At 40.3% G+C, this 12,909-nt stretch overlaps 1 protein-coding gene across 1 annotated transcript in view; it reads left to right on the forward strand.

The window, feature by feature from the left end:
* The window catches only part of olfm3a (olfactomedin 3a), a 29,533-nt gene extending 18,294 nt beyond the window's left edge, over positions 1-11,239 (forward strand). The window contains exons 3-6 of the mRNA XM_071414986.1: positions 2,979-3,134; positions 7,796-8,015; positions 9,132-9,238; positions 9,646-11,239. Of these exons, the coding sequence (XP_071271087.1) occupies positions 2,979-3,134; positions 7,796-8,015; positions 9,132-9,238; positions 9,646-10,323 (1,161 nt within the window). The 3' untranslated portion in view covers positions 10,324-11,239. The remainder of the gene's footprint in view (positions 1-2,978; positions 3,135-7,795; positions 8,016-9,131; positions 9,239-9,645) is intronic.
* Positions 11,240-12,909: the final 1,670 nt, after the last annotated feature.

Genomic DNA, 12,909 nt, shown 5'->3' on the forward strand with positions numbered 1-12,909 from the left:
TATCATTGAGAGAGGCAGGTGAAAGAGTCCCGCCTAATACCATGGTCTATCACTGAGAGAGGCTGGTGAAAGAGTCCAGCCTAATACCATGGTCTATCACTGAGAGAGACTGGTGAAAGAGTCCAGCCTAATTCCATGGTCTATCACTGAGAGAGGCTGGTGAAAGAGTCAAACCTAATACCATGGTCTATCACTGAAGGAGACTGGTGAAAGAGTCCAGCCTAATACCATGGTCTATCACTGAGAGAGGCTGGTGAAAGAGTCCAGCCTAATACCTTGGTCTATCACTGAGAGAGGCTGGTGAAAGAGTCCAGCTTAATACCATGGTCTATCACTGAGAGAGGCTGGTGAAAGAGTTCAGCCTAATATCATGGTCTATCACTGAGAGAGGCTGGTGAAAGAGTCCAGCCTAATACCATGGTCTATCACTGAGAGACTGGTGAAAGAGTCCAGCCTAATACCATGGTCTATCACTGAGAGAGGCTGGTGAAAGAGTCCAGCCTAATACCATGGTCTATCACTGAGAGAGGCAGGTGAAAGAGTCCAGCCTAATACCATGGTCTATCACTGAGAGAGGCTAGTGAAAGAGTCCAGCCTAATCTCAGACGTTCAACCGTGGCTTCCATTATCTGGAATTTTCAACAAACCAACAGGTAAGTAATGCATTTCACAAAGGCTTCTTCTATCATTACTGTTGCTATGTCCCACAGTAACTGTAGGGCAGCAGCCCCAATGCAAATACATATGTTGTATTTTTATTCCTCTACAGGATGCAACGTCTTCCTCCCTCTGGGGGAAGAGGAAAGCTCCTCAGTGAAGACCAATAGCCATTGTAGGATTGGTCATTGCTGACAATGCAATAAAACTGAGAGAAATTCAAACCAGAATTGTAGAGGACAACCTGGTATTTCACAATGTGGAAAGCATCAGCCTGACTACCATTGCTTGCTCGGACTCTGACCAAACACAGAGTTCGAAAGAAACAGTTGTACACAGTTCCTTTTGAAAGAAACAGTGAGCGGGTCAAGGAACTCCGGCACCAATACGTCCAAGTATGATGTCTATCCAATATGTCTTGTTCTATAGTGAGTTTTACCTTATGCTACTCTACATGTAAACATGGGTTACAGTAGGACATACTGAAAAGCATTGACACATACTGTGTTTGATTTCTTTCAGAGAGTCATGGAGTTGGAGGCTAATCAGACCCCATGTGAAATCATTTATGTAGATGAGGCAGGGTTTAACCTGGCAAAACACGTCGGCGGGGAAGAAACATCATCGGGAAAAGGGCCACCGTTGATGTGTCGGGTCAGAGAGGAGCACATATCACAATGTGTGCTGCAGTCTCAAGTGCTGCTTTGGTCCTGCAGAAGTGCCAGATTGGTCCCTACAACAGTGAGCGCCTTCTTTTGTTATGAGATGACCTCCACCAACAACAGGTGCCAGAAGCAGAAAGGGAACAGGTGGGAGGAAACAGGAGGACATTTGTGATTGCATTGGACAATGTAGCATTCCACCATTCACATGCAATCACAAACTGGTTTGCAGCCCATCCAAGAATGGTTTCCCTTTTTCTCCCCCCTACTCACCTTTCTTCAACCCCATTGAGGAATTTTTTTCTGCCTGGAGGTGGAAAGGGTATGATCATCGGCCACATGACCAAATGTCCCTCCTGGATGCAATGGATGCCGGCTGCAGAGACATCTCAGCTGAAGACTGCCAGGGATGGATAAGGCAGGCCAAGCGTTTCTATCCAAGGTGCATAGCGAGAGACGACATAAGATGTGATGTGGACGAGAACATGTGGCCAAATGCTGAAGATCGTATAGATTAGAACAGGACTGTGCATTTTTGTGTTTTTGCCCTTCTGTGCCTTTTTTACTGTAAATGTGTTTTATTTGTACACATTTGGAACTGAAAGCCATGTATCTTGGATTTTTTGTTGATCACTGGCAGCAATTACATGTTGCTAATAACGCTTTTACTGCAGCAATTCTGTCACTTATTCTGTCACTTACTATTCTTTTGTACATTCTATAAAATAAAGATGACTCATTCACTTTTAGATAGTATGTTGCCAAAAATGCACACAATTGACACTCAACCAAAAAATGTAGAGTGGTTTACAGTAAAAGGAAACTGAATTATAAAGAACAATGGATTTCATATTGTCTATTGTCCGCAGGTTCTGAAACATGAAAAGTATTGCAGTTTTTGTAATGCCATCAACTGTTAGTATTTTGATAGTCGTTGTGTTATGATTGACTATATGTTCCTCTTGGATAGAAAACATGTGCTAGTGTTTTGACAGAATGATTAGATATTGAGTCGGGTTTGCCGTGTTTTGATAGAGTTAGTGTACGTAGAGAAAGTTTTTTTGCATTTTGAAATGTAGAGTTGGTATTTAATGAACAAAATTTGGTTTTGAGCAGAAAATGAACTATTTGACTAATTGTGTGACATAGGTGTGTTGCTGTGTTAAGAGTTTATCAAAAGTACCTTAACTATAGATAAACGCTTGTTAGCAATTATAAAGAAAAGACTGTAAGCCATGCTTTGTTGTCAATGGGAGAATGGGAATGTTACACCTAAATCCGAGTTAACATAAGGATCTCAAGTTAGGAGTCAGTTCAGGAGTCCGTGTTGGCCCAGACATGTTTGAGACGGTTGTATAGATTTGATTTAGCCTGGTCCCAGATATGTTTCTGCTGTCTTGCCAGCTCCTATGGTCATTGACATGCACAACACAAACAGATCTTGGACCAGGCAAGATGTGCTTGTCTTATTTGCTGTGGTCCAGGTGCAGAACATCTTTCAGATGGTTGTTGGACATGTGTTTGTCTTGTTTGTAAAACTATACTTACGATGATGGTATGTAACATTCATAAAGTATTCATAAAACTTTGATATCCATGACATGTATGTCTCTACATCTCTGTTACAACATATACAGTATTTACCCTACTCTGGTCCAGGTGCAGAACATGTCCCAGTCCATTGAGGTGTTGAACCTACGGACTCAGAGGGACTTCCAGTATGTCATGAAGATGGAGAATCAGATGAAAGGGCTCCGGACCAAGTTCAGACAGGTAGAAGATGACAGGAAGACTATTATGGCCAAGAACTTTCAGGTACAGAACATTAAAGCACCAGAATACATTGAAGGAAGAATACATCGAAGTACAGCACATTACAGCACTGAAATGCATTGAAGTACAGCACACGTGCTTCTACACCTGCATTGCTTGCTGTTTGGGGTTTTAGGCTGGGTTTCTGTACAGCACTTCGAGATATTAGCTGATGTACGAAGGGCTATATAAAATAAACTTGATTTGATTTGATTTGACATTACAGAACTAGAATACATTGACGTACAGAACATTACAGCACTAGAATACATTGACGTACAGAACATTACAGCAGTGAAATACATTGACGTACAGAACATTACAGAACTAGAATACATTGAAGTACAGAACATTACAGCACTAGAATACATTGAAGTACAGAACATTACAGAACTAGAATACATTGATGTACAGAACATTACAGCACTAGAATACATTGAAGTACAGAACATTACAGCAGTGAAATACATTGACGTACAGAACATTACAGAACTAGAATACATTGAAGTACAGAACATTACAGCACTAGAATACATTGAAGTACAGAACATTACAGAACTAGAATACATTGATGTACAGAACATTACAGCACTAGATACATTGAAGTACAGAACATTACAGCACTAGAATACATTGAAGTACAGAACATTACAGAACTAGAATACATTGAAGGAACAATACATTGATGTACAGAACATTACAGCACTAGAATACATTGAAGTACAGAACATTACAGCACTAGAATACATTGAAGTAAAGAACATTACAGCACTAGAATACATTGAAGTACAGAACATTACAGAACTAGAATACATTGAAGTACAGAACATTACAGCAGTGAAATACATTGAAGTAAAGAACATTACAGAACTAGAATACATTGAAGTACAGAACATTACAGAACTAGAATACATTGAAGGAAGAATACATTGATGTACAGAACATTACAGCACTAGAATACATTGAAGTACAGAACATTACAGAACTAGAATACATTGACGTACAGAACATTACAGCACTAGAATACATTGAAGGAAGAATACATTGATGTACAGAACATTACAGCACTAGAATACATTGAAGTACAGAACATTACAGAACTAGAATACATTGATGTACAGAACATTACAGCACTAGAATACATTGAAGTACAGAACATTACAGAACTAGAATACATTGAAGGAAGAATACATTGATGTACAGAACATTACAGCACTAGAATACATTGAAGTACAGAACATTACAGAACTAGAATACATTGATGTACAGAACATTACAGCACTAGAATACATTGAAGTACAGAACATTACAGAACTAGAATACATTGAAGGAACAATACATTGATGTACAGAGCATTACAGCACTAGAATACATTGAAGTACAGAACATTACAGAACTAGAATACATTGATGTACAGAACATTACAGAACTAGAATACATTGATGTACAGAACATTACAGAACTAGAATACATTGAAGGAAGAATACATTGATGTACAGAACATTACAGCACTAGAATACATTGATGTACAGAACATTACAGCAGTGAAATACATTGAAGTAAAGAACATTACAGAACTAGAATACATTGAAGTACAGAACATTACAGAACTAGAATACATTGAAGTACAGAACATTGCAGCACTAGAATACATTGAGGTACAGAACATTACAGCACTAGAATACATTGAAGTACAGAACGTTACAGCAGTGAAATACGTTGACGTACAGAACATTACAGCACTAGAATACATTGAAGTACAGAACATTGCAGCACCAGAATTACAGCACTAGCATACATTAAAGTACAGAACATTTTTTATAAACAGGCCCAGGTGTTTTTCCTGACCACATGACCTGACCAGAGATGTTTACTTACAATTTTAAACACACATAGGGAAATGTGTTAGATCAATTAAAAAATATACAGTACCAGTCAAAAGTTTGGACACACCTACTCATTCATAGTTTTTTCTTTATTTGTACTATTTTCTACATTGTAGAATAATAGTGAAGACATCAAAATTATGAAACAACACATATGGAATCATGTAATAACCAAAAAGGTGTTAAACAAATAAAAATGTTATATTTGAGATAATTCAAAGTAGCCACCCTTTGCCATGATGACAGCTTTGCCCACTCTTGGCATTCTCTCAGCCTGCTTCATGAGGTAGTCACCTGGAATGCATTTCAATTAACTGGTGTGCATTAAGAATGTCTTTCCTTCTTTGTTTGAGTGAGTCAGTTGTGTTGTGACAAGGTAGGAGTGGTATACAGAAGATAGCATATTATGGCAAGAACAGCTCAAGTAAGCAAAGAGAAACGACAGTCCATCATTACTTTAAGATATGAAGGTCAGTCAATGCGGAACATTTCAAGAACTTTGAAAGTTTCTTCAACTGCAGTCGCAAAAACAGATCAAGCGCTATGATGAAACTGGCTCTGATGAGGACCGCCACAGGAAAGGAAGACCCAGAGTTGCCTCTGCTGCAGAGGATAAGTTCATTAGAGTTACCAGCCTCAGAAATTGCAGCCCAAATAAATGCTTCACAGAGTTCAAGTAACAGACACATCTCAACATCAACTGTTCAGAGGAGACTGCGTGAATCAGGCCTTCATGATCGAATTTCTGCAAGGAAATCACAACTAAAGGACACCAATAAGAAGAAGAGACTTGCTTGGGGCAAGAAACACGAGCAATGGACATTAGACCGGTGGAAATCTGTCCTTTGGTCTGATGAGTCAAAATGTGAGATTTTGGGTCACAACCACCTTGTCTTTGTGAGACGCAGAGTAGGTGAACGGATGATCTCCATGTGTGGTTCCCACCGTGAAGCATTGAGGAGGAGGTGTGATGGTGTGGGGGTGCTTTGCTGGCGACACTGTCAGTGATTTATTTAGAATTCAACGCACACTTAACCAGCATGGCTACCACAGCATTCTGCAGCGATAAGCCATCACATCTGGTTTGCACTTAGTGGGACTATCATTTGTTTTTCAGCACGACAATCACCGTCCAGGCTGTGTAAGGGCTATTTGACCAAGAATGAGAGTGATAGAGTGCTGCATCAGATGATCTGGCCTCCACAATCACCCAACCTCAACCCAATTGAGATGGTTTGGGATGAGTTGGACAGCAGAGTGAAGGAAAAGCAGCCAACAAGTGCTCAGCATATGTGGGAACTCCTTCAAGACTGTTGGAAAAGCATTCCAGGTGAAGCTGGTTGAGAGAATGCCAAGAGTGTGCAAAGCTGTCATCAAGGCAAATCGTGACTACTTTGAAGAATCTAAAATCTAAAATATATTTGATTTGTTTATCACTACATGATTCCATATGTGTCATTCATAGTGTTGAAGTCTTCACTATTATTCTACAATGTAGAAAATTGTAAAAAATAAATAAATGGATGAGTAGGTGGGTCAACATTTTTTACTTGTACTGTATATACACAACTGTTCAAAAGTTTGGGGTCACTTAGAAATGTCCTTGTTTTTGAAAGAAAAACACATTTTGATGCTCCAAATACTCAACTAGTCTAAAGAAGGCCAGTTTTATTGCTTCTTTAATCAGCACAACAGTTGTCAGCTGTGCTAACAAAATTGCAAAAGGGTTTTCCGATGATCAATTAATGATAAACTTGGAACAGCTAACACAACGTGCCATTGGAACACAGGAGTGATGGTTGCTGATAATGGGCCTCTGTACGCCTATGTAAATATTCCATAAAAAATCAGCCGTTTCCAGCTACAATAGTCATTTACAACATTAACAATGTCTACACTGTATTTCTGATCAATTTGATGTTATTTTAATGGACAAATAATGTGCTTTTCTATCAAAAATGAGGAAATGTATAAGTGACCCCAAACTTTTGAACAGTAGTGTATGTACTTCTCCATGTACCCATATTTCACTTTATTTTCAACACCCCCTTTTTTCCTCTACTCCACTTTTCTTCTTCCCTATGGCTCAGCCTGGCCTCAGCCATACAAAGCATACTACATGCATTTATTTAGACCTCCAAGATGTATGATATGTACTAATGGTCTAGTTAATTTAAACAGAAACTAAGTAGGGAGGTTTGTCAGGGAGGATGGTTGGGCGTATATTGCGACTGTCTAGCAATACAAAGGTTCTGTGTTCGAGAAGCGTAGGGGACAAGTGTAACATCATAGCTAACCCTTCATCTAACCCTTATTCTAACCTTAACCCATTACACCTAACCAGCTACTTGAATTATCCTAACCTTTGCCGTTAGTTCTTCTAACCAATAACATAAATTCCCCCCTTAATTCTCCTTTGTTGTTACCACGCAACACGCAACCTGGTCTCAGAAAAATACAGATAATACTATACATCAATAAGTACATCAATCATCCAAGTAGTATGCTATCGTACCACCGGGTAAGACATATGATACTATAAATCCTCTAATTTCGATCTTAATGTAACATAATGTAACGAAATACAGTATATCATACTAAATGGACTGACAAATTTACGTACCAAATCCCACAACTTTCCTTGAGACAAGGTTGCATGGCTTCCTATCACTGCTCAGAAGGTGTGTTAAGCGTGCCTTAAGTGGTTTCTATCTCCCCTCTGGGATTTCTCTTAATCCAGGCCATTCTGTCTCTGTCCTGTGCCTGTCTCTGCTCCAGGAGCTTAAGGAGAAGATGGATGAGCTGCAGCCTCTGATCCCTGTGTTGGAGCAGTACAAGACAGACGCCCAGCTCATCTCCTCCTTTAAAGAGGAGATCAGAAACCTGTCCATGGTGCTCACAGCTATCCAGGAGGAGATGGGGGCATACGACTATGACGAGCTCTACCAGAGGGTGCTGAGACTGGACAGCAGGCTCCGCAACTGCATGGGCAAACTCAGTGAGTAGAACCAGATCAATATCAACTGCATGGGCAAACTCAGTGAGTAAAACCAGATCAATATCAACTGCATGGGCAAACTCAGTGAGTAGAACCAGATCAATATCAACTGCATGGGCAAACTCAGTGAGTAGAACCAGATCAATATCAACTGCATGGGCAAACTCAGTGAGTAGAACCAGATCAATATCAACTGCATGGGCAAACTCAGTGAGTAGAACCAGATCAATATCAACTGCATGGGCAAACTCAGTGAGTAGAACCAGATCAATATCAACTGCATGGGCAAACTCAGTGAGTAGAACCAGATCAATATCAACTGCATGGGCAAACTCAGTGAATCATCCGTTGTGTATTTATGGCTCACTCCACAATAACTGTATATGGAGAAAATCAAGAATTCCTCACATAAACAGTGTTGTATTCCACTGGGTTTGGAGACTCTGAAGAGACAAAATCAGGATGAGATCTTTTAATGAGATCAGTTTTACCTGCTGTATATAATCTACTATTTTACTCTACCTGATCTTAATGGGAAAAGGGATGAAAGGATCTGATTTATAAAAGGTAATGGCATAATGGAGATCAAAGATTGAGTATCTTGATATAAACATAATATTGAACAACATAAATAAATAACTGAGAGCTAAGCGTAGATAATATGATAGAATCTTTTATCACTGCAGTTTCCGTACTCAAGCACAGTTACACTGTAATATCCATAAACAAGAAAATGACTACATTCTTTCATCTGTGAATTAGTTGGAACCTCAAACACATTACTATGCATGTGCGTTTGCATACGGTGTTATGTGTGTGTTTGCATATTTCTGCAACTCTGCAATACCATGTGGGATACGCCAAGCAGTACTGTAAAGCCCAGTATTAGTAAACAGCTTTCGCATGTAGTCAATACCTACTGCCAATTGATTGAGTCCGATATGATTGCCTTAGGCCTTAGACTTGAGTGTATGTGTTTCTGCCAGCCTGGTTTTAATATGCACAGTGTTGTTGAGTAAACTCTCCGGTGGCACAGGCATGAAATTGGCTTGAGAAATCTATTTAGAAGAGGAGGAAAAAACAGTACATCTTATCGCTGCATTTCTTTATTAACAGCATGTGGGAAATTAATGAAAATCACTGGACCTGTAACAATAAAGACATCTGGCACCCGGTTTGGGGCATGGATGACTGATCCACAGGCCTCTCAGAGAAACAACAGGGTGAGTTATGGGATGGGAGTGGAGGAGGTGGAAGGTGGCTGGGCGTCTATGTTGGTGATAGCTCTTTCTCTGTGCGTGTCTCTGGTGGCTACATCTCGGTTTTGTTTTCAGAGTATAGGGCAGGATTTATAACAATAATCTAATATTGTCATGACCAAACATCATGGTGTTGATTTTCATATAAGGCTGTTTCTGGGGATATTTAATTGCTTCTCTGATGCAGAGTATAAATTAATTTGATTTATAAGGCATGTGAAGTGGTTCATATGTTATATTCATAAGGGAGATGGAGGAAAAGGTGACCTTTTTGTAAAGATATTGTTGCATGTTTATTCAGTCTGTGTTCAGTGTGATAGACATCAGTTTGTGGTTTCGACTAATTCCTGCTTCATCTTTCTTTGACATAGGTCTGGTACATGGACAGCTACACCAACAGTAAGATTGTCCGTGAGTACAAGACCATGGAAGACTTTGTGGCTAATGTGGTGTCTCGAACCTACAACCTTCCATTTAAATGGGAGGGAACTGGTCACGTGGTATACAATGGATCCCTGTACTACAACAAGTATCAGAGTAACATCATCGTGAAGTACAGTTTTGAGACGGGTCGGGTGCTGGCTCAGCGGGCTCTGGAGTACGCCGGCTTCCACAATACCTACCCCTACTCCTGGGGAGGATACTCCGACATCGATGTCATGGCCGACGAACTGGGCATGTGGGTGGTGTACGCAACCAATCAGAACGCGGGAAATATCGTCATCGCCCAGATGGACCCGGACACCCTAGAAGTCCAGAAGACATGGAACACGGAATATTCCAAACGGAATGCGGGGGAATCCTTTATGATCTGCGGAACACTCTACATCACCAACTCTCACCTGACGGGTGCTAAGGTTTACTACTCATACTCCACCAAGACCTCTAGCTATGAGTACACAGACATCCCCTTCCACAACCAGTACTTTCACATGTCCATGTTAGACTATAACGCCAGGGAGAGGGCGCTCTATGCCTGGAACAATGGACACCAGGTGCTGTTCAATGTCACTCTGTTCCACGTCATCAAAACCGAAGATGACTCCTAGAAGAGAAATGAGAACAAATGCCAGATGTCCTCATATGGATACCATACAAATGAGAACAACAACTCTCAAAGAGAAAGCACCATCGTTTGTGATATACAAGGGACCTTGTACTAACTCCCTTGTTCATATTTTTTCTTCTCCTCCCTAAAATGAACTGTGCTGTCTTTACATTGCCATTACTTGAAGAAATCACCTTTTTGTATTTTCTGGGCCAGAACACTTGAACACGGACAGAATGGCATTCCGTTTCCATTCTTCCTTTTTTAACTTCTTACATCGCTGCTGAAAAGACGACTTTACTGTATGGCCTTATTCACTGCTGTCTTTTGGATCTGTATCAGCCGAAGGCTCTAGATTGCTTTTGTGCATGAATGTCTGACATTTTGTCTGATGTAATTTATGATGATATATTAGCTACGTTTCTGTTCGAGACATGTCCTTTAGTTCTCACAGTGTTTGTGGTGATGTCTATTTAAAGTATTTAAACCGGGGAGGTTGAAGACCATCCCCTCCAGACTATTTGATGCCATGTAGGTAGAGGTCATTTATAACAAAGCAAAATGGACAGTCTTATCAACTTATTAAAAATATTGCAGTAACAATTTTATGTCTCTATGTGAGAGTTAAGTCCATATTTTTTTATAAAATACTGTATCATAAAAGCGTATCCATTTTTATTTGTCCATGTTTAATAAGGCAATACATACTCTTATAGTAACTGACATGAACCAATTCAGCACCAAATAAATCCTATGCTTTTATCTTGGTCTGAAGATGCTACATTTTGATATCTATTGTGCCTGTAACATTTTGTGAGAGATGTGTGACCAAAAATATAACTGAAAAAGGAAAATATCAGAGTAAAACATCAACATCTCTATGCCAAGATAAAAAATAAAGATAAAGCTGAAAGAAATCATATTATGAAGGCCCCATTTATGAAGGATGATGATGGTGGGGATGAAGGTGATGGCTTGCGAATATTGAAATTGTAATGTTTCCATTTCTGAGGCTTTTTCATCTGATGGGTTGAGGGCTATCCTTTGGCATTCCAATCAGGAAGTTCAGGAACAGGCAGAAAAAAGCTGCGATGATTCCCCTCTAGTCCCCACCCTCTGCATCCACTCATTAACTGTAGCTCGTATTCTGTCACCAATACTGATGGACACACACCATTTCTGACAAAAATCACAAATCTGTCTGGTTTTACAGTTTTACAGTAGTAGGCTTACCACTTGGCCATGAGACGGACTACGTAATTTACCACCTCTCTCCCTCCCCCTGCCCAAACAGTAAAGTGCCTACCACAATCACGAATCCTTATCGATTCCCCATCTAGAGTCCTCGGCTACACGTGTCACCCAGTGTGAGCATCACTTCTCCCCGCTGTCCCCGCTCCCACCGCACTCAAAGGAGAGAAAAAAATCCCCACACATCAGCAGGGCTGTATTAAATCAGAAATTGCTCTTCCAGAAAAGTTGATTAGCATAGATTTTCCCACCTTTTCCCTTCTCTATGTGTCTATGTCTGGTTCAGCGGGAGGGAGGGAGGGAGGGAGGGAGGGAGGGAGGGAGGGAGGGAGGGAGGGATGAATGGATGGATGGAGGGAGGGAGGGAGGGAGGGCTATCATTCACAGCGTTGAGATCGTAACGTCAAACGCTGTCAGTTTGACTGCTCATGTCTCTATCTGTGCTCATCAAGATACTCAGTAAAAAACATCACATATCAACATACTCTGTAAAAAACACCACGCATCAGCATACTCAGTAGAAAACATCACGCATCAAGATACTCAGAAAAAACACCACGCATCAAGATACTCAGAAAAAACACCACACATCAAGATACTCAGAGAAAACACCACACATCAAGATACTCAGAAAAAACACCACGCATCAAGATACTCAGAAAAAACACCACGCATCAAGGTACTCAGAAAAAACACCACGCATCAAGATACTCAGAAAAAACACCACGCATCAAGATACTCAGAAAAAACACCACACATCAAGATACTCAGAGAAAACACCACGCATCAAGATACTCCGAAAAAACACCACGCATCAAGATACTCAGAAAAAACACCACGCATCAAGATACTCAGTAAAAAACACCACGCATCAAGGTACTCAGAAAAAACACCACGCATCAAGATACTCAGAGAAAACACCACGCATCAAGATACTCAGTAGAAAACACTACGCATCAAGATACTCAGAAAAAACACCACGCATCAATATACTCAGTAAAAAAACACCACGCATCAAGATACTCAGAAAAAACACCACGCATCAAGATACTCCGAAAAAACACCACGCATCAAGATACTCAGAAAAAACACCACGCATCAAGAAACTCAGAAAAAACACCACGCATCAAGGTACTCAGAAAAAACACCACGCATCAAGATACTCAGAAAAAACACCACGCATCAAGATACTCAGTAAAAAACACCACGCATCAAGGTACTCAGAAAAAACACCACGCATCAAGATACTCAGAGAAAACACCACGCATCAAGATACTCAGAAAAAACACCACGCATCAAGATACTCAGTAAAAAAACACCACGCATCAAGATACTC

Source organism: Salvelinus alpinus, chromosome 8 (assembly GCF_045679555.1).
Source record: "Salvelinus alpinus chromosome 8, SLU_Salpinus.1, whole genome shotgun sequence".
In the NCBI taxonomy this organism is placed as follows: domain Eukaryota; kingdom Metazoa; phylum Chordata; class Actinopteri; order Salmoniformes; family Salmonidae; genus Salvelinus; species Salvelinus alpinus.